The 26,241-nt window shown below is 50.0% G+C and overlaps 1 protein-coding gene across 1 annotated transcript; it reads left to right on the forward strand.

Moving 5' to 3' along the window:
- LOC125444782 (polyunsaturated fatty acid lipoxygenase ALOX15B-like) lies at positions 1–26,241 on the forward strand. The gene is made up of 14 exons (XM_048517443.1): positions 1–412; positions 5,757–5,961; positions 6,924–7,005; positions 9,007–9,129; positions 9,246–9,349; positions 10,173–10,345; positions 11,482–11,625; positions 12,578–12,781; positions 18,098–18,184; positions 19,808–19,977; positions 21,334–21,455; positions 22,250–22,350; positions 23,407–23,577; positions 25,448–26,241. The coding sequence occupies exons 1-14, from the start codon at positions 119–121 to the stop codon at positions 25,625–25,627; spliced, it is 2,160 nt and encodes a 719-aa protein (XP_048373400.1). The 5' UTR covers positions 1–118; the 3' UTR covers positions 25,628–26,241.

Consider the following 26,241-nt stretch of genomic DNA (forward strand, 5'->3'; position numbering starts at 1 on the left):
CCAGGGAATTGGTGGCGAGAGAACGAGTAGGTGGAGCCTCGACTTGACGGCTTGTTCACCGCTCGAAGGCACCTGAGTGTAATTATTCCAAAGTGAGAAAAGCCAGTTCCCCACAGAGATGTTTGTCTCACCCGTGCATCACGCTAGGGCAGGATCTCCAGATCTTTCTCCAACCCTCTCCGGCCTTTATCTGCCCCGATCTCCCGAGAGTCCCTATTTGGGCAAGATGGAACCGACTGGGATCTTCTGCAGCAAACAGAACGAGCCAATCATCTACAAGGTCCGAGTGACTACCGGCCCAGGGCTCCTGACCGGGACCTTTGACGTGATCTCCATCACCTTGGTGGGGACCAACGGAGAGAGCCCCAAGCAGGTTCTGAACCGGGCCGGCACGAACTGTTCCCGGGGATCGGTGAGTCTCACGATCAATGGTTCAAAGAGAAGGGAAGGAAATTGGGGCAATGGTTTGTTTTCTTTTCAGAGCAGGGACAGTTACCTGTATCAAATGTTAATATCGCTAGTACTGAAATAATAAATAAAATAAATAATGATATATAATAAATAAATAAATATCACCAATCTTGATCCTCTTTGATCTGAGATTGCAAATGCCTTAGCAGACCAGGTGCTCGGGAGCAACAGCCGCAGAAGGCCCTTGCTTTCACATCCTGCACGTGAGCCCCCAAAGGCACCTGGTGGGCCACTGCGAGTAGCAGAGAGCTGGACTAGATGGACTCTGGTCTGATCCAGCTGGCTTGTTCTTATGTTCTTATCGCTAGTACTGAAATAATATTTATTGATGGTTAGATTTGAGTCTAGCACAGTGGTGGCGAACCTTTGGCACTCCAGATGTTATGGACTACAATTCCCATCAGCCCCTGCCAGCATGGTCAATGGGGGGGGGGGTCTAGCAGGACCTTAGAGACAAAAAAAGATTTGGGGGTGATAAGATTTCAAGAATCTAAGTTCGCTTCTTCAGATACCCAGCTTTGACTCTTGAAAGCTCATAACCCAAAATTGTAACAGACAGGGGGGGGTTGTCTCTAAGGTGCTGCTGAATTCAAATCTGGTTGCGCCGCTGCAAACAAACACGGCTAGTTCTGAAACTAATCACTTAACTCACTGGATTTAAGACTGTTCTCGTTAAAGAGAAACAGTCCATGATAGCTTTGGAGGGAAAATGACTTTGGATTCAGCTTCCTAACTGTGTGTTTCTTTCCCCCCGAGCTGTCATAATTTTTGAAGCTCAGTCCATTTTTTTATCCAAATGTCAGGACATGGAGGGGATAAGCAGGCCGGCCGAGGGGGGAAGGTTTGTAAAATGCTTGATTCTGCAATTCCAAAAACAAATAATCGTAATCGTAATCGTAATCGTAATCGTAATCGTAATCGTAGTAGTAGTAGTAGTAGTAGTAGTAGTAGTAGTAGTAGTAGTAGTAGTTGTAATAATAATAATAATAATAATAATAATAATAATAATAATAATAATAATAATAATAATAATAATAATAATACATCTGCTGAAATGTTCAATTTGGCCTAAATTTGTTCAACCTTGATTGTGGTCATTAAGTCTTGGTCCTGGACTCCTTTCAGACAGCCACACGCCTCATTTTAGGTGGAGTCTCTTTATAGAAAGCCACTGTGGTGTAGCGGTTAAGAGCAGGTGGACCCTGACCTGCAGAACCAGGCTGGATTCCCCACTCCTCCACACGTGGGGCAGATTCTTATCTGAATAACTGGATTTTCCTTGTTCCTATACATGAAGCCTTCACTCTCAGCCGCACCTACCTCACAAGGTGTCTGCTGTAGGGAGAACGGAAAAGGAGTTTGCCAGTCGCCTTGAGACTCCTCACAGGAAAGAAAGGCAAGGCATAAGTTCAAACTACTACTACTACTCCTCTTCTCCTTCTCCTTCTCCTTCTCCTCCTTCTCCTTCTCCTTCTCCTTCTCCTTCTCCTTCTCCTTCTCCTCCTTCTCCTTCTCCTCCTTCTCCTCCTCCTCCTCCTCCTCCTCCTCCTCCTCCTCCTCCTCCTCCTCCTCCTTCTTCTTCTTCTTCTTCTTCTTCTTCTTCTTCTTCTTCTTCTTCTTCTTCTTCTTCTTCTTCTTCTTCTTCTTCTTCTTCTTCTTCTTCTTCTCCTTCTTCTTGAGAGTCCCATTGCACAGGTCTGCATGAAACATGTTCTATCAAAAAGCAGAAGAAAAGGGCTTTGTGTTTAAATGGAACGTGTACTGTAGACCATGTAAGTCAGTCATATTCCAGAAAAGAGACAGACGCAACTGACTCTCCAGTGCTTTCCCACGGTTGGCGGGAAAATGGATGAAGGAGAGCCAGGTCTTCCCAGTTTATGAAATATAATTAATATTGTACCATCTCCTCCGTACATCTGACTCTGATGGGAACTAGAACAAGAGGAAACAGGGATCAGCTTAGGACGAGGCCAACCTGTTGGCTCATCTAGGTCAGTATAGCCGGGCCCTGTCCAAGGCAGCCATTTTCCCCCGGGGAAACCAATATTGGTGGTCTGAAGGTCAGCTGTAATTGCAGGAGCTCTCCAGGTGCGCCCTGGAGGTTGGCAACTCTCCCTACATGAATGAAACATGTTACCAGACCAGAAGCTTTGCAAGCAGACGGCATCACCGCTGGGAACCACAACCAGCTCCCTGGCAAGTAACTGGGGTGACTCGTCTCCCGTGGCAATTGACAACTGATTATAGGGCTGGGCTTTGTCAAGCGACTGAAGGCGACATCCTTTTATTGGGCCCTCCTCTGTGAGGTTTAGATGTGTCCCCAGACCAGACATACTCTTTCACTTTTACCTACTTCACAGGGTTGTTGTGATGATGACAGGACGGAGGAGGGGAGGATGTCGGTACTACATATGTGAAATACTGCCAATGACGCTGTGCTCTAGTGTAATGCTTGAATTCATGAAAAGTGACTTTGCTGAACATGCCTTGAAAAATTCACCACCAGCCAAACTGACTGATGAAAAATCAGCTCTCTGTTCACCCCTGGCAAACAGGATGTGATCTGAACTGGCCTCTGTTGGAGAATCCCTAGCTTTACCTTCCTTGGGCTGGGAACTCCTGGAGATTTGAGGGGCGGAGCTAGGGGAGGGCAATGGGAGGAGCCTCGGCAGGGTGCAGCGTCATAGAACCTATCCTCCTAAGCCACCCCTTTCTGCAGGGGTAAGTGATCTATGTCACACGGAGATCAGTTGCGATTCAATAGATTTGCAGGCCCCGCCTGGCGATTGGCAACCCTCACACTACTGCTTGTTTCTCTAACCCAGGGGTCTTCAAACTATGGCCCTCCAGATGTTCATAGACTACAATTCCCATGAGCCCTACCACTTGGCCATGCTGATAGGGGTTGATGGGGGTTGTAGTTCATGAATATCTGGAGGGCCATAGTTTGAAGAGCCCTGCTCTAACCTGATGGCGTTGGAAAAACAAAAGCCATCACACTAGAGTTGCCCTCTCTCCAGTGGTGGGATCCAAAAATTTTAGTAACAGGTTCCCATGGTGGTGGGATTCAAACAGTGGCGTAGCGCCAATGGGGCTGGACGGGGCACGACGGGGGCGTGGCTGGGCATTCCGTGGGCGGGGCATTCCTGGGCGGGGCTGTGGCAAGGACGCAGCCGCTGCGCCGGTCCTTGGGCGGGAAACGAATGCACGCAGGCGCAGGCTGCCAGCCACGCCGGTGCACCTCCTGCTAGACTGCTTCAAGTTCTGCGTGCTACTGCCGAGAGGAGGGGCGTAACTAAGGCAAAAATCACGTGGCAAAATCACCCATTAGTAACCCCCTCTCGGCACATGCAAATAATTAGTAACCTACTCTCAGGAACCTGTGAGAACCTGCTGGATCCCACCTCTGCCTCTCTCCCTTGCTCTCAGGTCAGCATAAAGTTATCATGCCATTCCAGTGACAGGTACAGCATTGTCTAAACTCTAAGGGAACGCAACAGGAAGAGAAGATAAGCCCTGCTTGCATGGAGGTGTGAAATGCCGTGGGTGGACATCCGAAGCTTCTGCTTACGGCTGGCTGACTCACGGTTGTGCCAAAATCCGTGTGCCTCCTTGCAGATGCCTGATGCATGCTGGGGAACGGCTAATGCCACATGTGCCAACGTCATGGGACCCAATTTGGAAATATCCGTACAATAATTTACAGCGTGCAGCAATGCAGCCTGCGTCATTTTGATCTCACGTGGGGCTGGCACGTGTCGCTCAGGCCCAGTTTGGATTGGACCCCTGTGCACCCTTTACTGCCCCTCCCCTCTACTGGAAGATTATCATCTACTCTGAGACCACTGGGAGGTATCAGGATGGGAAGACAAAATATGAGGAGACAAGCAATTCACAGTGTATCTGTAAGGCTCTACATACATTGAAAATGCTGGGGGGGAAGAATTAGGACTGATAGAAGGAAACATTTCTTCACGCAACGCGTGGTTGGTGTTTGGAATATGCAGCCACAGGAGGTGGTGATGGCCACTCACCTGGATAGTTTCAAAAGGGGATTGGACAGATTTATGGAGGAGAAGTCAATCTTGATCCTCCTTGATCTGAGATTGCAAAGGCCTTAGCAGACCAGGTGCTCGGGAGCAGCAGCAGCAGCAGCAGGCCATTGCTTTCACATCCTGCAGGTGAGCTCCCAAAGGCACCTGGTGGGCCACTGCGAGTAGCAGAGTGCTGGACTAGATGGACTCTGGTCTGATCCAGCAGGCTCTTTCTTATGTCCTTATGTCTGTTACTCAATAATTGAGACTCGGGAAAGGTTCGGGAGCTTTATTGAACTGTGTCAGGACCTTAGCTGCAGAAAGCCAGAGCTGGGGCCTTTGCAGCTAGCATAAATCTCCAGATTTTCCCGTTTTCATGGTCTCCCCACAACCCCGTTTTCACAATAGAAAGAATAAGAAAAGGACAGTATTTAGACCAGTATTGTTATGTGTTCCAAACTCAAGGACAGCAATAGACTCATTCCAGCCTTGGGGAGGTAAGGAACGAGGGAGGCCTACTTCACTAGGCTACAAGTACAGCAGTTGAAACAAAACAGGCTATTGACATACAGGTAACAGCAAGTGTAGGTATGACCTGGGCGTAATCTGAAGGTCTCGAGTTCAAAACTCATAAGGGGCTTGGCTCATTTGAGGGGGGGGGGCTGGGCCCCAATGGAAGAATTCCTACTTTGCATACAGGTTTCAATCCTGAAATCTCCAGTTTTTTAAAAAGGGGCTTGGACAGATTTATGGAGGAGAAGTCGATCTATGGCTACCAATCTTGATCCTCCTTGATCTGAGATTGCAAACGCCTTAGCAGACCAGGTGCTCAGGAGCAGCAGCAGCAGCAGAAGGCCATTGCTTTCACATCCTGCACGTTAGCTCCCAAAGGCACCTGGTGGGCCACTGCCAGTAGCAGAGCGCTGGACTAGATGGACTCTGATCCAGCAGGCTCTTTCGTATGTTCTTAAGGCCCTTGCTTTCACATCCTGCAGGTGAGCTCCCAAAGGCACCTGGTGGGCCACTGCGAGTAGCAGAGTGCTGGACTAGATGGACTCTGGTCTGATCCAGCAGGCTCTTTCTTATGTCCTTAAGGAGATGTGGAAGTCCCCAGTCTGTGTCCCTGGAGAGTCACTGTCATTCTGAACACACAAGATTGATCTCAAAGGGCCAAGGGGCTTTTTCAGCAAAAGGCCACTTCCTGTGTATTCGAACCCTGCGCAAATATTTTTTTCTCACTTCCCCCAATAGGTGGACGACCAGGACGTTCCCTGTGACCAAGACCTGGGCCCGATCCTCCTGGTCCGACTGCACAAGGACCCTTATTCCTTCTTCCCCGAGAGCAGCTGGTTCTGCAACAACATCCAGGTGACCTCCCCGTTCGGAGACAGCTACCAGTTCCCTTGCTACCAATGGATCGAGGGCTACTGCACCATCTCCTTGAGAGAAGGCTCAGGTGAGCTGAGAAGCCTGCCCTTGGGAGGCCAGCCCTGCTGTTAGGGTGACCAACCCCAGATCAGGAAACAAGGCAAGGGGAACTGAAAACATTTTGCAGACATTCTGCAAACGTGTTCACTGACTTGTGTGGAAAGAGCCCAAGTAGGAAATATCCCCACTTATCTAACTTCTCAAGACTGGTAGTACCCAGATGGGGGACCAACAAGGAGGTCCAAGATCACTACGCAGAGGCAGGAGTGTCTCTATGGAAATTCTATGATGCCAGCAACGTAAAAGTCTTATTTATATGCTTAATTTATGCCTATTTAGGAGGAGTTTAGGAGTTTAGATTTATATCCCCCCTTTCTCTCCTGCAGGAGACTCCAAGGGGCTGACAATCTCCTTGCCCTCCCCCCCTCACAACAAACACCCTGTGAGGTGGGTGGGGCTGAGAGAGCTCCGAGAAGCTGTGACTAGCCCAAGGTCACCCAGCTGGCGTGTGTGAGAGTGTACAGGCCAGGGGTCTGCAACCTGCGGCTCTCCAGATGTTCATGGACTACAATTCCCATCAGCCCCTACCAGCATGACCAATTGCCCATGCTGGCAGGGGCTGATGGGAATTGTAGTCCATGAACCTCTGGAGAGCCGCAGGTTGCAGACCCCTGGTATAGGCTAATCTGAATTCCCCAGATAAGCCTCCACAGCTCAGGCGGCAGAGCGGAGAATCAAACCCGGTTCCTCCAGATTAGATACACGAGCTCTTAACCTCCTACGCCACTGCTGCTCCTTTAATATTTAACATTTTGCTTAATCACCAATTAAACCCTATAACATTGAAGATTGCAACATTAATCAAGCGGCAGCCCCAGGGCATAGCTGGCAAAATTTGGTGGTTGGAAAGCAGAGAGGGAAAGCAGGGAAGATACAGAGCTTGTTGATACACTTTATTTCTCCCCCCCCCCCCCCCCCCGTCGTATAAAGCCAAGACTCCATCGGATGACACTCACTTCCTAGAGCGGAGGCATCGCCGAGAAGAGCTGGTGACCAGGCACAACAAATATGGGTGAGTAGGAAGGGAAGCCCCACCTCAGAAGCTTAGTGGGGTTTGTATTTTAGTGAATGACCACTTAGGAAGTCCTGGGTGGCCCTGCAAAGGCAGACAATGGCAAACCACCTCAGCCTGTCTCAGTCTGGATGGCCCAAGCTAGCCTGATCTTGTCAACTCTCAGAAGCTAAGTAGGGTCAGCCCTGGGCAGTACATGGATGGGAGACCACCCAGGAAGCCCAGCGTTGCTATGCAGAGGAAGCCAACGGCAAACCACCTTTGCTCAGGGCCACCATAGGTTGGCTACGACTTAACAGCCCTTTCCACTACCAAGCAAGAAGAAGAAGAAGAGTTTTTGATTTATCTCCCACCTTCCTCTCCTGTAAGGAGACTCAAGGTGGCTGACAAGCTCCTTTCCCTTCCTCTCCCCACAACAGACACCCTGTGAGGCAGGTGGGGCTGAGAGAGTTCTGAGAGAACTGTGACTGGCCCGAGGTCACCCAGCAGGAATGTAGGAGTGCGGAAACACATCTGGCTCACCAGATAAGCCTCCGCCATTCAGGTGGAGGAGTGGGGAATCAAACCCAGTTCTCCAGATTAGAATCCATCCAGCAGTGGCGTAGGAGGTTAAGAGCTCGTGTATCTAATCTGCAGGAACCGGGTTTGATTCCCAGCTCTGCCGCCTGAGCTGTGGAGGCTTGTCTGGGGAATTCAGATTAGCCTGGGCACTCCCACACACGCCAGCTGGGTGACCTTGGGCTAGTCACAGTTCTTCTGAGCTCTCTCAGCCCCACCCACCTCACAGGATGTTTGTTGTGAGGGGGGGGGAAGGGAAAGGAGATTGTCAGCCCCTTTGAGTCTCCTACAGGAGAGAAAGGGAGGATAGAAATCCAAAACTCTTCACTCTTCTCTTCTTCCTCTCCCCACAACAGACACCTTGTGAGGTAGTTGGGGCTGAGAGAGTCCTGAGAGAACTGTGACTGGCCCGAGGTCACCCAGCAGGAATGCAGGAGTGCGGAAACACATCTGGCTCACCAGATAAGCCTCCGCCACTCAGGTGGAGGAGTGGGGAATCAAACCCGGTTCTCCAGATTAGAATCCACCTGCTCTTAACCACGACACCACGCTGGAAGCCCAGGGTTGCTATGCAGAGGAAGCCAACGGCAAACTACCTTTGTTCAGGGCCGCCGTAGCTTGGCTACGACTTTACAGCCCTTTCCACTACCAAGCAAGACACGAAGGGGCATTTGCAGGGCTGACTATAAAGAGGTGACCTGCAATGGAAGGGGTTTTTTCGGGGGGGGGGGGGCACTAATCTCTGCCTTGTCTGCTGACCCACTCAGGATACCCCTTAATCTGCCAGGCCTCTTTGAAAAAGCTGTATTTTTAAAAGGTCCTGATTTGGACAAGGGGTTGGACGATGGCCCGTATGGCCCCTTCCTACTCTATGATTCTACGAAATCTCAGGCAAATCCCAGAAGGGCTCAATGTACCACCGCTGCTGCTGCTGCTGGAAATGAGACAGACCCCCTCTAACAGTGATGGCGAACCTTTTCGAGACCGAGTACCCAAACTGCAACCCAAAACCCACTTATTTATTGCAAAGTGCCAACGCGGCCATTTAACCTGAATAACCCCCTCGAGCAGGGGCCAGCCTGCTGTAGCCCCCAGCAAGTCCCACGTCTGCCACTCTGCGCCTCTCTAGCGTCTCTGCCGCCTCTGCGCCCCCCCCCCCGGTAGCAGCCACCTGGAGCACAGGTACCAGGCCCACCAGCCGAGTCCTCTCTGCTCGCTGAGGTGCATGCACATCAAGTCCAGCGGCCCAGGCCAGCCTAGATGTGTGTGTGTGGGGAGGGGGCGATTTCAAGACCAACTCTGTGTGCGCGTGCCCACAGAGAGGGCTCTGAGTGCCACCTCTGGCACCCGTGCCATAGGTTCGCCATCACAGTCCTATAACCACCCACTATGTCCTTTATCTGGCCAATGAATACCTTTCTTCTCCCCTTGTGTTCTGGGCAGGTGGAAGGAATACCTCCCGGGGGCTCCCTGCTGTGCTGACGTCGACACGGCCATGTCTCTGGAGTACAACCTCCAGTATTCGTTCCCTAAAGCCACCGCCTTTTTCGGGCGTGGGACGGTCGCGTAAGTATTGAGGGACGTAAAAAGGCATCTTCTCTGGAGGGGATAATATGCGCTCAAAGTCCCACCTCTCCTCCACCCTAATAACTGAAGGGTCCCCCCCCCCCCCCCCGCTTCAGGATGTTCGAGGCCAAAGTGAAGGGCTTCCTCGACAAGCCGTTTTCCTGGGGGAAGCTTGAGGACATCCGGAAGGTCTTCTGGTTCTACCACACTCCCGTGACAGGTCAGTGATGGTCAAGGGTGCAAAACCTTTTCCGTTACGTCTTTAAGGCCCCTTCCGCACGTGCAGAATAATGCACTTCAAATTCACTTTCAATGCACTCCGCAGCTGGATTTTACTGTGCGGAATAGCAAAATCCACTTGCAAACAATTGTGGAAATGGATCGAAAGTGCGTTATTCTTCATGTGCGGAAAGGGCCTGAGCTTGCCAACTTCCAGCCAGGACCTGGAGACCAGCCAGAATTACAGCTGATCGCCAGATCAAGCAAATGCCTGCGTTGGAGAGGGGCATTCATGGCCTTGCACCCAGCTTCATTTAAGAAACGCCTGCTCAAAACGTCCTCTCTCTGACACTGTAACCAGTGGTGGGATCCAAAATTTTTAGTAACAGGTTCCCATGGTGGTGGGATTCAAACAATGGTGTAGGGCCAATGGGGCTGGGCGGGGCACAACGGGGGCGTGGCTGGGCATTCTGGGGCGGGGCATTTATGGGCGGGGCTGTGGCAAGGACGCAGCCACTGCGCCGGTCCTTGGGCAGGAAACGAATGCACGCAGGCGCAGGCTGCCACGCACGCCGGTGCACCTCCTGCTAGACCGCTTCAAGTTCTGCGCGCTACTGCTGAGAGGAGGGGCATAACTAAGGCAAAAATCACGTGGCAAAATCACCAGTTAGGAACCTACTCTCAGGAACCTGTGAGAACCTGCTGGATCCCACCTCTGACTGTAACCTAAACTCTGCCCTCTTGTTGAAGTTCCTCTGATTTGATATAGTCCCAGAACACAAAGGACTCCCTTCCTTCCTTTCTTCTTCTCTCTCTGTCTCCAGAGTATGTGTTTAACCACTGGAAGGATGATGACTTCTTTGGCTTCCAGTTCTTAAATGGAATTAACCCGGGGATGATCCAGAAATGCAGCAATATCCCGGATAATTTCCCCGTCACCCAGCAAATGGTGGCCGGATCTCTGGGGAAATTCACCACCCTCCAAGAAGAGTTGAAGGTACCCTGCTACCCTCCTGGCCATTCACGCTTTTGAATCTCAAAGTCACTGAGAGGGGATCCTTATGCACAAAAAGATACAAACAGGTCGAAGTTTCGACATTCGAAGTGGCGATGAATGAAAAAAGCTCTTAATGGAAACTTAAGCAGTGGCGTAGGAGGTTAAGAGCTCGTCTATCTAATCTGGAGGAACCGGGTTAGATTCCCCGCTCTGCCGCCTGAGCTGTGGAGGCTTATCTGGGGAATTCAGATTAGCCTGGGCACTCCCACACACGCCAGCTGGGTGACCTTGGGCTAGTCACAGCTTCTCGGAGCTCTCTCAGCCCCACCTACCTCACAGGGTGTTTGTTGTGAAGGGGGAAGGGCAAGGAGATTGTCAGCCCCTTTGAGTCTCCTGCAGGAGAGAAAGGGGGAATATAAATCCAAAACTCTTCTTAAAACACGCAAGCAGAACATTCTGGGAACAAATTATTCTGCACGACATACTTCAAGAGACAGTGCAGTATAGTGGTTAGAGTGTCAGAGTAGGATCTGGAAGAACCAGGTTTGAACCCCCGCTCTGTCGTAGAAGTTTGCTGGGTGACTTTGGGCCAGTCACTCAGTTTCAGCTCAACCTACCTCACAGCGTTATTGTTGTGAGGCTAAGAAGCAGGCACAAAATGTAAGCCATGTTGGGTTGCTGTTGGGGAGAAAGGCGGGAGATCAATAAATAAGAGAGCCCAAGAGACTCCTTGCCACCCAGCTCAAAAACTGGCATGGTGAGACAGTATGGTGTAGTGGTTAAGAGCAGGTGCACTCTAATCTGCGGAACTGGGTTTAATTCCCTCTCTGCCACTTGAGCTGTGGAGGCTTATCTGGTGAACCAGATTAGCTTGTGCACTCAAACACTTGCCAGCTGGGTGACCTTGGGATAGACACAGTTCTTTGGAGCTCTCTCAACCCCACCCACCACATAGGGTGTTTGTTGTGCTGGGGGGGGGGAGGGAAAGGAGATTGTAAGGCCCTTTGAGTCTCCTTACAGGAGAGAAAGGGGGAATATAAATCCAAACTACTACTACTACTACTACTACTACTACTACTACTACTACTACTACTACTACTACTACTACTACTACTACTACTCTTCTTGACTTTCAGAAAGGGACCATTTTCCTTGTTGACTATAAGATCCTAGACGGCCTCCCCACTATCCAGATAAACGGCAAACGCCAGTACATCACGGCTCCGCTGTGCCTACTGCACCAGAAACCCACCGGAGAAGTCATCCCTCTAGCCATTCAGGTAAATCCAAAGAGCAAAACATGGAGGGAAGGTCTATTGATGGCTGCTAGCCGTGGTGCTTAAAAGGAGCTTCTGTGTTTAGAGGCAGTCAACCTCTGAATCTCAGTACCAGGAGGAAATGTCAGGCCTCTGTGCCCTGTCGTTGGACCTCAAGAGGAACTGATTGGCCACTGTGTAAGATGGAGGATGGACTACATGGACCACCGGTCTGGTCCAGCAGGGTTCTTCTTGGGTTCTTAATATCAGGGAAAGACCTCAGCCTCTCTGCCCTGTTGTTGGACCTCCAGAGGAACTGGTTGGTCACTGTGTGAGACAAGGTGTTAGACTAGATCAGTGGTGGCGAACCTTTGGCACTCCAGATGTTATGGACTACAATTCCCATCAGCCCTTGCCAGCATGGCCATAATTGTAGTCCATAACATCTGGAGTTCCAAAGGTACGCCACCACGGGACTAGATGGACCACAGGTCTGATCCAACTGGGATCTTCCCATGTTCTTATGAAGGCCTCGGCCCCTAGGCCCTGTTCTTGGCCTTCCAGAGGACCTGTTTGGCTACCAGGGTGCTGGACTAGATGGACCACAGGTCTGATCCAACTGGGGTCTTCTCACGTTCTTATGAAGGCTTCAGCCCCTAGGCCCTGTTTTTGGCCCTCAAGAGGACCTGTTTGGCTACCAGAGTGCTAGACTAGATGGACCACTGCTCTGATCTATCAGGGCTTGTCCGATGTTCTCATGAACATTTTATCAACATCTGAAGTGTGTGTATGTGTGTAGGTTCCTCCTCAGGTGAAACATCTGGAGATTTTCAAGACATGTAGCAACAGCTTGAACATGTCTTGGACATGCATCTCTACTCAATAGTCCAGGAGTGAGCAAGCCAAAAAATGGCTGTTTCTGCAGGAGGCAAAAGACGGCCGTACATTAATCCCTTTGTGTAATCCCCACACGCAGCTCAGTCAGCACCCGGGCCCCCAAAACCCCATTTTCCTGCCCACCGATGAAGAATGGATTTGGACACTAGCCAAGACCTGGGTGCGCAACTCTGAATTCCACACCCACGAGGTGATCGCCCACCTTCTCTGCAGCCATCTCATGTCCGAGGTCTTCTCCGTGGCAACCCTACGACAACTGCCAATGTGCCACCCACTCTATAAGGTAAGAGCTATGAAGACTGGGCGGCGGGCAGACGGGCTGGAGCACGAGGCAGAGGGCAGTGTTTTAATTCAGTCGGTGGCCCGGTTTCCATACCATGCAAACATGGATGGGAAGAAGAAGAAGAAGAAGAGTTTGGATTTATATCCCCCCTTTCTCTCCTGCAGGAGACTCAAAGGGGCTGACAATCTCCTTGCCCTTCCCCCCTCACAACAAACACCCTGTGAGGTGGGTGGGGCTGAGAGAGCTCTGAGAAGCTGTGACTAGCCCAAGGTCACCCAGCTGGCGAGTGTTCGAGTGCACAGGCTAATCTGACTTCCCCAGATAAGCCTCCACAGCTCAGGCGGCAGAGCCGGGAATCAAACCCGGTTCCTCCAGATTAGATACATGAGCTCTTAACCTCCTACGCCACAAGAGAGGTCTTGTTGAGTGGAGTTCTTACCTGACCAAGAGACTGTAACAAATACAAAACAATATGGGCCAGTAGATCCTTTCCCACTGCTAGATTCCTGTCCAGGAGCGCCTTGGAGACCAGCAAGATTTTGGGGGGTGGGTGGGTGAGCTTTTGAGAGATGATGAAGTGACCTTGTCTCTTGAAGGGTCACCACCCAACCATCTAGCTTCTGGACTTGAGTACATCTCTTCTACTGCCGACCAACATGGCTACCTTCTGAAATGTTCCCTCTGCTAGCGATCAAAAGTTCTGTTTTCGTGGTAGTCATATTTATCTCCAGGGCAGCGTAACATGACGATCCAACTCACCTGCCGGCAGGTGCGTCCGGTTTTGAGCATTCCTAACCGTTCTTTGACATGGGTGGCCGGCAGGTGGTCCCCATTCTGCGGGCGGTCGGCAGATGTTTCAGATTCCAGGGATGGGTGGGTGTACCCACCCTGTGAGCCTGCCCAGATGTGCAGGTGGCTGCTTAGATGCTTGCTGGAGTGATACCTGAGGCAGATGTCTGCAGCTGTGAGCAGGCCCAGATCCGCCCTGCGCAAGAAATGGCTTTCCCATCTGGTTTTATTCCACTTACTTCTTGAATGCCCTCTGCTGTTCCCTGAACTGAAGGGAAGGAAATCTTCATGCCACGCAACTCATAGGTTGTGTCTTCCTCAGCACTATTAAAAAGATGTGGGTTGTGGAAGGAAAGAACTATATGTAACAGTGGTGGCGAACCGATGGCACGGGTGCCAGAGGTGGCACTCAGAGCCCTCTCTGTGGGCATGTGCAAACAGAGTTGTTATTGTTGTTGTTGTTGTTGTTGTTGTTGTTGTTGTTATTATTATTTATAAACCGCCCTACCCCGAAGGGCTCAGGGCGGCAAACAAACAAATAGATAGAGCACAAATAAAATAAAAAATTTTAAATAGTTATTAAATATGGCTCTATATGTTAAAATCGACCCCCATTAAAATGCAGCATCTATCAAAATTACCGATGGCGTCCTACTCGTAGTCCCCTAAGAAAAGAGGGGGAGGAGGAAATAAGAGGGAGGGGGAGTTGAACCCCCCCCCCCCCACATCTAGGCTGACCTGGGTTCGATTATTAGCATTAAACCTAAGACCTAGTTTTGGGGAAGCAGTGTAGGTAACCCTGTTAAGCGGTGTTAAACCCCACTGATTTTCATGCGAAGAATTAAAGCACGATTCTTTACCTGGGAGTAAGCTCGGTTGCTGGCAATGGGGCTTGCTTCTGAGTAAATCCTCCTAGGGTCGCGATTCACCCATTAGAAGAGTTGCATGGTTGCTTCAAAGCAAAGCCACCAACTACCACCAAGCTTACTCCTGAGTAACGCACGCCTCGGAGCCAACCATTTTTTCTAAACTAAAACCTTTAGTTTAAATTGTTGTGTTGGCACTTTACATTGTTGTGTTGGCACTTTGCGATAAATAAGTGGGTTTTGGGTTGCAATTTGGGCACTCGGTCTCGAAAAGGTTCGCCATCACTGATATATAATTATGAGGAATGCATGGCTGTGAACATCAAGACCAGCAACAAATAGTTCTTCAAGTACATCAAAAGCAGGAAGCCAGCAAGGGAAGCGGTAGGCCCGTTAGATGACAAAGGAACAAAGGGTGTGCTAAAAGATGGCAGGGAGATCGCAGAGAAGCTGAATGAATTCTTTGCATCTGTCTTCACCCAAGAGGAGGTGTGGAGGGAAACATTCTGCACCCGGAACCAAGTTTTAGGAGGCTAATCCGAGAGAACTAGCTTAAGATAGTGGTAGACAAGGGAAGAAGTTCTGGCAGCCATTGATAAACTAAATGTTACCAAATCCTCTGGCCCAGATTGTATCTACCCAAGAGTTCTTAAAGAGCTCAAGCAATGAAATTGCTGATTTTCTTCACTTAATATGCAATTTATCCCCGGAAACTCAGGCTCCATCCCTGAAGACTGGAAGATGGGCTAATATCACACCAATCTTTTAAGAAAGGATCTAGGGGGGGACCAATCTGAAATTACAGGCCAGCCAGTTTGACATCTGTTCCTGGTAAATTAGTAGAATCTATCATTAAAGATAAAATTCATAAACATGGTAGAAAAGCAAGACCTGCTGAGAAAGAGTCAGCATGGCTTTTGCAGAGGCAAATCCTGTCTTACAAACTTACTAGAGTTCTTTGAGGGTATACACAGACATGTGGATAAGGGGGAACCAGTGGACATTGTCTACTTGGATTTCCAAAAGGCTTTTGACAAAGTTCCCTCACCAGGAGACTGTTGAGAAAAACTCTACAGCAAATCGGTAAGGGAATAAGAGGGGAAGTCCTCCTATGGATTAAAAACTGGTTGAGAAACAGGGAAACAAAGAGTGGGTGTAAATGTGGAAGTTCTCACTAATGGAGAGATGTCGGGAGTGGTGTCCCCTAAGGATCCGCTTTGAGACCAGTGCTCTTTAACCTATTCATAAAATGACCTGGAAGTAGGTGGGTAGCATGGTGGCTAAGTGCTTGCAGATGATACCAAATTATGTAGGGGTGGTGAGAACCATCAAAGGGATTGGGCGTAAGAGCTCAAAGTGGATCCTTGATAAATTAGGGTGAGTGGGCCCAGAAATGGCAAATGGCAGTTCGAAATCGTAGCAAAACGTAAAGCGCATGCACATAGGGCGCAAAAAATCCAAACTTCACATACATATCAGCTTACAGGGGTCAGTGCTATCAGTCACAGACCAGGAAAAGGGATTTCTAGGCATCTTTAGTTGATAGTTCCATGGGAATGTCAACTCAATGCAGCTGTGAAAAAAAGCAAACCTCTATGCTGGGGATCATTAGAAAAGGAATTGAGAATCAAAACTGCAAAGATTGCTTCATCATGCCCTTATATAAAGCAGTGGTGCGACCGCATCTTGGAGTACTGTGTTCAGTCTCTGGTCAGCCGTGCATCTCAAAAAGCGATATTGAGGAGATAGAAAAGTGCAGAGAAGGGCAATCCAGGGATGATTGAGGGACTGGAGCACCTTCCCTATGAGGAGAGGCTGCAGCGCTTTGGGGACTCCTTTAGTTTGGAGAGGAGGCTGCCTGAGGGGGGGGATATACTCGAAGTCTACAAAAAATATGCATGGGTAGAAAATGCTGACAATAGAGAGACATTTTTCTCTTTCTGACAATGTTAGGAACCAGGGGCATTCATTGAAAAATGCTGGGGAAGAATTAGGACTAATAAAAGTGAAACACTCTCTTCACTCATAACGCGGTGATTGGTGTTTGAATATGCTGCCACAGGAGTGTGGTGATGGCCACTAACCTGGGATAGCTTCTGTAAAAGGGGCTTCTGACAGATTTATGGAGGAGAAGTCGATTTATGGCTACCAATCTTGATCCTCCTTGATCTGAGATTGCAAATGCCTTAACAGACCAGGTGATCAGGAGCTAATGTTTCGAGAAGGCCATTGGCGCTCACATCCTACATGAGCCCCTCCTAAAGGCACCTGGTGGGCCACTGCGAGTAGCAGAGAGCTGGACTAGATGGACTTTGGTCTGATCCAGCTGGCTTGTTCTTATGTTCTTATGTTCTTATGTTCTTATAATCTTTTATTTACATTAGTAAATAACAACAAAAACAACCATGCTATGAATCAAGACTTTACACATTAAGATACCAAAAATTAGGGATAAATAACGATAGAAGATGTACTGTCAAAGGCTTTCACGGCCTTCGTGAAATTCAACTGGTTGTTGTGGGTTTTCCAGGCTTTGTGGCTGTGGTCTGGTAGATCCTAATGTTTCGCCTGCATCTGTGGCAGGCATCTTCAGAGGTGTATCACAATGTGTAACAGACTTCCCTCTGCGATACACCTCTGAAGATGCCAGCCACAGATGCAGGTGAAACGTGAGGAACAAGATCCACCAGACCACAGCCGCACAGCCCGGAAAACCCACCACAACCAACTATAGAAGAGTATTCAGACAGAGGTTGTAATGTAAGTTAACAGCTAGAGGCGACACTTCCAGAAAAATAAAAAATGCAGTCTTTTTTAGTTCCAGTACGATACAAATATAACCATTAATGTCTTCCTAACTACTAAATATTATCATACACTTGAACCAGTGGTGGGATCCAAAAATGTTAGTAACAGATTCCCATGGTGGTGGGATTCAAACAGTGGCTTAGTGCCAATGGGCCAAGGGCACAATGGGCGTACCGGGCATTCCAGGGCGTGGCCATTAATAATTTCTCTGTTACTGTAAAAAACAAAGTTCCTAATTTCCAGCTGGTATTTTTTCTGTCCATAATTTAAACTCATTATAGCAAGTCCTATCGTCTGCTGCCAACAGAAACAACTACTTCTCCTCTAATCGACTGCCTGTCAAATACTCTTTATAATTTCAAATACCCTAATTTTGTTTCCTAGAAATCAAAAAAGAAGGATACTTTCCTTAAACAGGGAACTTTACCCCATTTCTAAAAAAAACACATGTTTTTCAAAACAGCCCAACAGGGAGAGAATTATCCCCGCTTTCTACCTTCGCTAACCCCAGCCACGAGGGAAACAACAGGACTTTACTGTGGATTTGTGGGACCTAATGGGATTTCTATATCTTGGAAAGGGAGCAGACCCATTATTAGGGAACTCCCCTCTCGGCACACACAAATAATTAGTAATCTACTCTCGGGAACCGGTGAGAACCTGCTGGATCCCACCTCTGGTTAGGAGCAAAATCTACCAGACCACGGCCAGAAAGCCCACAACAACCAGTCAAGCCCTCTCAAATTGTGAAAAACCAGGAATGTTAAGAAAATGAAATCCTCCACAAAATCCTTGTGTCTGCACCCCTTTCTGTAACTAGCATACAATTATCAGGCGTTGTTCCCTGTTCCAGCTCCTGATTCCGCACCTCCGGTATTCAATCCACATCAACGTGTTGGCTAGAACATACCTGACCAACCAAGGAGGCACCTTTGACAGGGTAAGTGGATCTTTGGAGGATGGCTCAAAGTCATCCCGGCACGCTGTCCATACCGAGCCCCTTTTGGTTCACCCACACATGGTCATCACTTGACGTCTCAAGGATTCAAGATGATAAAGAAGGGCACACGAGGAGACACGTTACCTGCCTGCATTGTCTTTTCTTCACGCAACCTATCCAGTCTGTGCGCTATTCTGTACACTGCCGCTGCCAAGGGGCTGATGGGAATTGTAGTCCATGAACATCTGAAGCGCCAGAGTTGGACACCCCTGGTCTAGGGAGTGGGCAATTTGAAGGAGAACTGGCATGACTTAAAACTTCCCATTGTCTAGGGCAGAGGTGTCCAACTCTGAAGAAGAAGAGTTGGATTTATATCCCCCCTTTCTCTCCTATAGGAGACTCAAAGGGGCTCACAATCTCCTTTCCCTCCCACCCAACAAACAACCTGTGATGTGGGTGGGGCTGAAAGAGCTCCAAAGAACTGTGACTAGCCCAAGGTCACCCAGCTGGCGTGTGTGGGAGTGCACAGGCTAATCTGAATTCCCCAGATAAGCCTCCACAGCTCAGGCGGCAGAGCGGGGAATCAAACCCGGTTCCTCCAGATTAGAGTACACCTGCTCTTAACCAAGACGCCACTGCTGCTCCATGCCCACAGGGGCTGATGGGAATTGTAGTCCATGAACATCTGAAGCCCCAGAGTTGGACACCCCTGGTCTAGGGAGTGGGCAATTTGAAGGAGAACTGGTGGACTTAAACTGCCCATTGTCTAGGGCAGAGGTGTCCAACCTCTGAAGAAGAGTTGATTTATATCCCCCCTTTCTCTCCTATAGGAGACTCAAAGGCTCATCTCTTGCTCTCCCCAACAAACACCCTGTGAGGTGGGTGGGGCTGAGGAGAGTCTCAAGAACTATGACTAGCCCAAGGTCACCCAGCTGACGGGTATTGGAGGCTGTACAGGCTAATCTGAATTCCCCAGATAAGCCTCCACAGCTCAGGCGGCAGAGCTGGGAATCAAACCCGGTTCCTCCAGATTAGAGTACACCTGCTCTTAGCCAAGACGCCACTGCTGCTCCATGCCCACAGGGGCTGATGGGAATTGTAGTCCATGAACATCTGAAGCCCCAGAGTTGGACACCCCTGGTCTAGGGAGTGGGCAATTTGAAGGAGAACTGGTGTGACTTAAAACTGCCCATTGTCTAGGGCAGAGGTGTCCAACTCTGAAGAAGAGTTGGATTTATATCCCCCTTTTCTCTCCTATAGGAGACTCAAAGGGGCTCACAATCTCCTTGCTCTCCCCCCCCCCAACAAACACCCTGTGAGGTGGGTGGGGCTGAGAGAGCTTCAAAGAACTATGACTAGCCCAAGGTCACCCAGCTGACGTGTATTGGAGTGTACAGGCTAATCTGAATTCCCCAGATAAGCCTCCACAGCTCAGGCGGCAGAGCGGGGAATCAAACCCGGTTCCTCCAGATTAGAGTACACCTGCTCTTAACCAAGACGCCACTGCTGCTCCATGCCCACAGGGGCTGATGGGAATTGTAGTCCATGAACATCTGAAGCACCAGAGTTGGACACCCCTGGTCTAGGGAGCGGGCAATTTGAACTGGCGTTTTCGCTCCACAGGCCATCGCGATCGGGCGCCAGGGGTTAGCCGTCCTTCTCAAAAAGGCCCTGGAGAACTTGACCTACACAGATCTTTGCCTTCCTGACAACATCGAGGCCCGAGGGGTCAGCTTGCTTCAAAACTATTACTACCGAGATGATGGGCTGAAGATCTGGGATGCCATTGAAAGGTAAGGGAATAGACTCTGTGGAGAATCTTGAAGCCCTGAGTTGAACAGAGAAAGGTTCAAATTGGCTGCTTATGAACGGGGGCTGACGGCAATTGCTCACTCAGCTGATCGGTGGCGGAAACTGGAGCTGAGGGGGCTGTATGGCCCCGTGTAGAAAAATTAAAAATAGAGATAGATAGAGATTGAAGAGATAGAAAAAGTGCAGAGAAGGGCAACGAGGATGATTGAGGGACTGGAGCACCTTCCTTATGAGGAGAGGCTGCAGCGTTTGGGACTCTTGGAGAGGAGACGTCTGAGGGGGGATATGATTGAAGGCTATAAAATTATGCATGGGGTAGAAAATGTGGACAGAGAGAATTTTCTCTCTCTTTCTCACAATACTAGAACCAGGGGGCATCCATTGAAAATGCTGGGGGGAAGAATTAGGACTAATAAAAGGAAAGACTTCTTCACGCAACGTGTGATTGGTGTTTGGAATATGCTGCCGCAGGAGGTGGTGATGGCCACTAACCTGGATAGCTTTAAAAGGGGCTTGGACAGATTTATGGAGGAGAAGTCGATTTATGGCTACCAATCTTGATCCTCTTTGATCTGAGATTGCAAATGCCTTAACAGTCCAGGTGCTCAGGAGCAGCAGCCACAGAAGGCCATTGCTTTCACCTCCTGCACGTGAGCTCCCAAAGGCACCTGGTGGGCCACCGCGAGTAGCAGAGTGCTGGACTAGATGGACTCTGGTCTGATCCAGCTGGCTTGTTCTTATGTTCTTATGTTCTTACTTGTAGGAAGGTCTGACAATAGAGTTCCTGATCATTGCCTGTTGTGGGTTTTGAGGCCTCCGGGGCCCAGGTCTGATAGTTTTTGCTCCTAACATTTCATCCATATCGAGAGTCCAGCTGTAGGTATGGCCAAAATATTAGGAACAAAAACCACCAGACCACGGACACACAGCCTGGAAAATTTATGGCAGACAGTTGATTCCGGCCATGAAAGCCTTTGGCCCCTTCCGCACATGCAGAATAACACACTTTCAACCCACTTTCACAATTGTTTGCGAGCGGATTTTGCTAATCCGCACAGCTGCAAAGTGCATTGAAAGTGGATTGGAAGTGCATTATTCTGTGTGTGAGGAAGGGGCCTTCGACAATACGTTCCTGACCTTTCCTAGAGCTGCCTGGAAGTGACAAAGGTAGCCCTAGCAATGACCAGGAACTCTATGGTAATCTTACTGCAATGGCCAGGAACTCTATGGTAATCTTACTGCAATTACCAGGAACTCTATGGTAATCTTACTGGCCCTCATTCACGTTGTGATGGTCCCCTAAGGAATTGGCTAATCTGACTTCTCTCTTCCGGCAGCTTCGTGGCTGGCATCGTGGAACTCTACTATAAGAACAATTTAGCCGTCCAGAGGGATTACGAGTTACAGGCTTGGGTCTGCGACATCTTCTCCAAGGGTTTCCTGGCCAAGAGGTCCTCAGGTACTCCGCAGATGGTTGCATATGCCCTTGATGGGGTTGCTGACTCCCAGGTGGGAAATTCCTGCAGACTTGGGCAGGTGGAGCCTTGAGAGGGCGGGCTTTGAGTAGTAGAAGGCCCCCCCGTAGGGTATAACGCCATAGAGTCCTTGTGACTCCACATTCCACTTTCTCCATTCCATATCTCCATGTAGTGCACAGGTGTCAAACTCGCGGCCCTCCAGATGTTCATGGACTACAATTCCCATCAGCCCTTGCCAGTATAGCCAATGCTCACATTGGGAAGGACTGATGGGAATTGTAGTCCGTGAACATCTGGAAAGCCACGAGTTTGACACCCCTGATGTAGTGTCTTCCTTGCCCAACACTATTGTGGACCCTTCCTTTCTTCCCTTGTAGCAGAGGTGGGATCCAGCAGGTTCTCACAGGTTCCCGAGAGTAGGTTACTAATTGTTTGTGTGTGCTGAGAGGGGGTGACTAATTGGTGATTTTGCTACATGAGTTTTGCCTTAGTTACGACCCTCCTCTCAGCAGTAGCGCGCAGAACTTGAAGCAGTCTAGCAGGAGATGCACCAGCGTGCGTGTCAGCCTGCACCTGCGTGCATTCGTTTCCCGCCCAAGGACCGGCGCAGCGGCTGTGTCCTTGCCACAGCCCCGCCCAGGAATGCCCCGCCCCCTGAATGCCCAGCCACGCCTCCGTCATGCCCCGCCCAGCCCCATTGGCGATACACCAGTTTGAATCCCACCACCATGGGAACCTGTTACTAAAATTTTTGGATCCCACCACTGTCTTGTAGGTATCCCTTCCTCCCTCCGCTCGGTCCAGGAGCTCACCAAGTTTTTGACCATGGTCATCTTTACCTGCTCTGCCCAGCATGCGGCGGTCAACAGCGGACAGGTGGGTGCGAAGTCAGTACTATCTCCCGTGTCTTTCATCAAGTCATCTGGGTTGGTCTGGGGCGAGAGGACAGAACCGAAATAATTGGATTGAGATCTCTCTGCCTGCATTAAGGATTTAGAGCACTGGTGGCTGAAAACAAAATCTGTGTTTGAAGTTTTATTTTTCTTCCAGAAGTTTAATATTGCCAGATGTGCCTACACTCTAAGTGAAGGGAGGTGAAGCTCTACTCTCAAAAGGGCTGAAGGGGACCCCTTAGGACACAGGTGTCAAACTCGCGGCCCTCCAGATGTTATGGACTACAGTTTCCATCATCCCCTGCCAACACGATGCTGGCAGGGGATGATGGGAACTGTAGTCCACAACATCTGGAGGGCCGCGAGTTTGACACCTATGCCTTAGGACAGTGATGGCGAACCTGTGGCACAGGTGCCAGAGGTGGCACTCGGAGCCCTCTCTGTGGGCATGCACACACAGAGTTCATCATGTGGGGGGTGGAAAATCACCCCCCCACACACACACATCTAGGCTGGCCTGCGCCACTGAGCATGACGTGCGCGCACCGCGGTGAGCAGGGAGGACTTGGCTGGTGGGCCTGGTGCCTGTGCTCCGGGTGGCTGCTGCCCGAGGGGGGGGGGCACAGAGGAGGCAGAGATGCTAGAGAGGCATAGAGCGGTGCGTGCAGGACTTGCTGGAGGCTAGAGTAGGCTGGCCCCTGCTTGAGCGGGTGGGGCGGAGGAAGAGGGAGCCAACTGGTTTTTTCTAAACTAAAACCTCTGCATTCAGGTTAGATTGCCGGGTTGGCCCTTTGCGATAAATAAGTGGGGTTTGGGTTGCAATTTGGGCACTCGGTCTCAAAAAGGTTCGCCATCACTGCCTTAAGAAATGCTAAAATTGGTCTTGGAAAAGAGTTTTGAGCAGATTCTAAGCTAACGAGTCCTTGTCCTTTCCGTCCCCAGATTTCTATGCCGTATAATAGACAGGGGATAGTCTTACAAAGAGTTTATCTTGTTTTATGCCCTCTCTGTCTCTTCCCTCTCTTCTCGGGGGCTGCAGTTTGAACTGGGGGCCTTCATGCCCAACCTGCCATCTTCAATGAGGAAGCCCCCACCCCAAGTGAAAGCCCCAATAACACTGGAAGAGTTCCTGGATATCATCCCTGAGATGAACACCACCAGCCAGGTCCTCTCTGTCCTCTGGGTTTTGCGCAATGAGGACTTCGACATGGTGAGTGGGGGAGGGGGGGCGATGGTCTAGCACTGAGAGGGGTCAGATACCTGGTGGGAAATGGGGGGGGGGAGAAGGGACACTGCATGCAATGTGATGTCACTTCTAGGGAAAACAGCAAGTGACGTCATGTCACTCTAGGAATTGCCAGAAACTCTATGGTAAAACTATCAGAGTATGAGACCTGGCAGGAAGCAGTGGCGTATCTGCCTAGGGACAAGGGGTACCCCTTGTCCCTGGGCGCTACTCTTCTGGTCACGTGGGGGGGTGCAAAATCAGCCCCCCCACATGACCAGGAAGTCTTGCTGTCTTGTCATTCAAGCAGGCCTAATTCCCCATCCCAGGGGAGTCTGGGGGGGGAGGTGGGCAAGGGGAGTCTGCGGGGGAAGTGGGCATCCTAGACCTTGCCCATGTCCATGGGTGGGGTCGAGGGCAGTGGGGGGCAGAGCCTGGGGGCGGGGCAGGGCGGGGCGCAGAGCCTGGGGGGCATCCTATAGACTGGGCTTGCAACAGCTCTCTTGCCCTCAACTGTTCTGCCTACTTAAAATGGCTTGCTCCTTAAGCACTACTCTCCAAAACGTTAACCTCATAACACTGGCTTCACAGCAGCTGCATTTATCTATTGCCTCAGCAGCCAATCATGGTTAGAATGCTTGTAGACATTCCGTGACATCACAGCAACTCAGCCAGTGACAGACTGGTGGTTCATGAACGGGTAACAGATAACTTTTCAACATAAAGGTGGCAGATGGAAAAGGGAATATATCGCAGCCTGTGTAATGCCTCGCAAGCCAAATCTCCTGGCTCTGGTCTGCTTGCCAGAGCTTGGAAATGAAGCCAAGTTGGTACTTGGCTAGGAGATCACCAAGCAAGACTGAGGTTGCTTTATGGGGGGTGGCCATGGCTAATGCCCTCTTGCCTGGAGTGCCCCATGGATGGGGTTACTATGAGTCAGTTGCAACTCAATAACATGTTCCTCTTCATAGAATCAGAGGCCCCTTCCGCACACGCAAAATAATGCGTTTTCAAACCCCTTTCACAACTGTTTGCAAGTGGATTTTGCCATTCCGCACAGCTTCAAAGAGCACTGAAAGCAGTTTGAAAGTGCATTATTCTGCATGTGCGGAATGAGCCTAAGTTAGAGTTGGAAGAGACCCCAAGTGCCATCAAGTCCAGTGGAGGAACACACAATCATATATAAGGCCAAGACAGAAAGGGAAGAAATCTGTCCTCTGCTTTCTCCAGTGGTTAAGGAGCAGCAGTGGCGTAGGAGGTTAAGAACTCGTGTATCTAATCTGGAGGAACCGGGTTTGATTCCCAGCTCTGCCGCCTGAGCTGTGGAGGCTTATCTGGGGAATTCAGATTAGCCTGTGCACTCCCACCCACGCCAGCTGGGTGACCTTGGGCTAGTCACAGCTTCTCGGAGCTCTCTCAGCCCCACCCACCTCACAGGGTGTTTGTTGTGAGGGGGGAAGGGCAAGGAGATTGTCAGCCCCTTTGAGTCTCCTGCAGGAGAGAAAGGGGGGATATCAATCCAAACTCTTCTTCTAATACAGGGGTAGGGAACCTGCGGCTCTCCAGATGTTCAGGAACTACAATTCCCATCAGCCCCTGCCAGCATGGCCAATTGGCCATGCTGACAGGGGCTGATGGGAATTGTAGTTCCTGAACATCTGGAGAGCCGCAGGTTCCCTACCCCTGTTCTAATAATAATAATAATTTTTGAAAATGTCAGCACTGAGGTTATGCTCTGCACATGGGCAAAAACACACCCATCTTGACGCCTGCTCCACACGTCCCAGAGCGAAGTTCCGAAGAGTTCCCCTCTGAATTAAAACTGATTCGGGCTTTCTCGCTTCCCCTTTTCCAGAAACCGCTGGGACAATACCACGAGGAGCATTTCACCGAGGAAGAGCCGAAACAGCTCATCAAGGCTTTCCAGCAGCGCTTGGAGCACATTACGGAGGAAATTAAGATGAGGAACGAGTCGCTGAACTTGCCCTATACCTACCTCTACCCACCCAACATAGAGAACAGCACAGCTATCTAACCCTCGGATGGCTGAGGCAGGGGCTTGTTTCCAGACCCTGCCCGGATCTCCTCTCTCCCCCTTTTTTCCTTCTGAGATGGAGAACGCGAAGGTTAGACTCATCCTCCCAAATTCTCTTGGGAACACCACACGACACCCCCAGCCACAAAAGGCTCCAAAAAAGCAGAGCAAAGCCAATCCTGCAGCACTGTGATTGTTGTTGCCCCTTGCGATCCAGAGATATTCATGCTAGCTGTATGGTTAAAATCACCCAGCAAGGTGCAGATGGAGCAGCCGAGGGTTCCCTCCCACCTTCCCCTTCCTGCTCTTTCCACCCGTCCCTTCTCCCACAAGCTGTGAGGGCAGACGAGCACAGTGCCCTTTCCGCACGGGCCAATAAACCCGGGATAACAATGGTAAAAAAAACCCATTGTGGGCAGGAACTTTGCACAGTTCCCACCCCTAATGCGAATCTGTCCCATGTTATTTCCCCAAAAATGGGTTATTCAAGAATAGTGCTATCTTGGAGGTTCACTCGCTCATGCCTGCATAGCTACGCATCAGTGGGAGGTAAGGAGGAGAAGAAGAGTTTGGATTTATATCCCCCCTTTCTCTCCTGCAGGAGACTCAAAGGG

Source organism: Sphaerodactylus townsendi, linkage group LG15 (genome assembly GCF_021028975.2).
Source record: "Sphaerodactylus townsendi isolate TG3544 linkage group LG15, MPM_Stown_v2.3, whole genome shotgun sequence".
Lineage (NCBI taxonomy): Eukaryota > Metazoa > Chordata > Lepidosauria > Squamata > Sphaerodactylidae > Sphaerodactylus > Sphaerodactylus townsendi.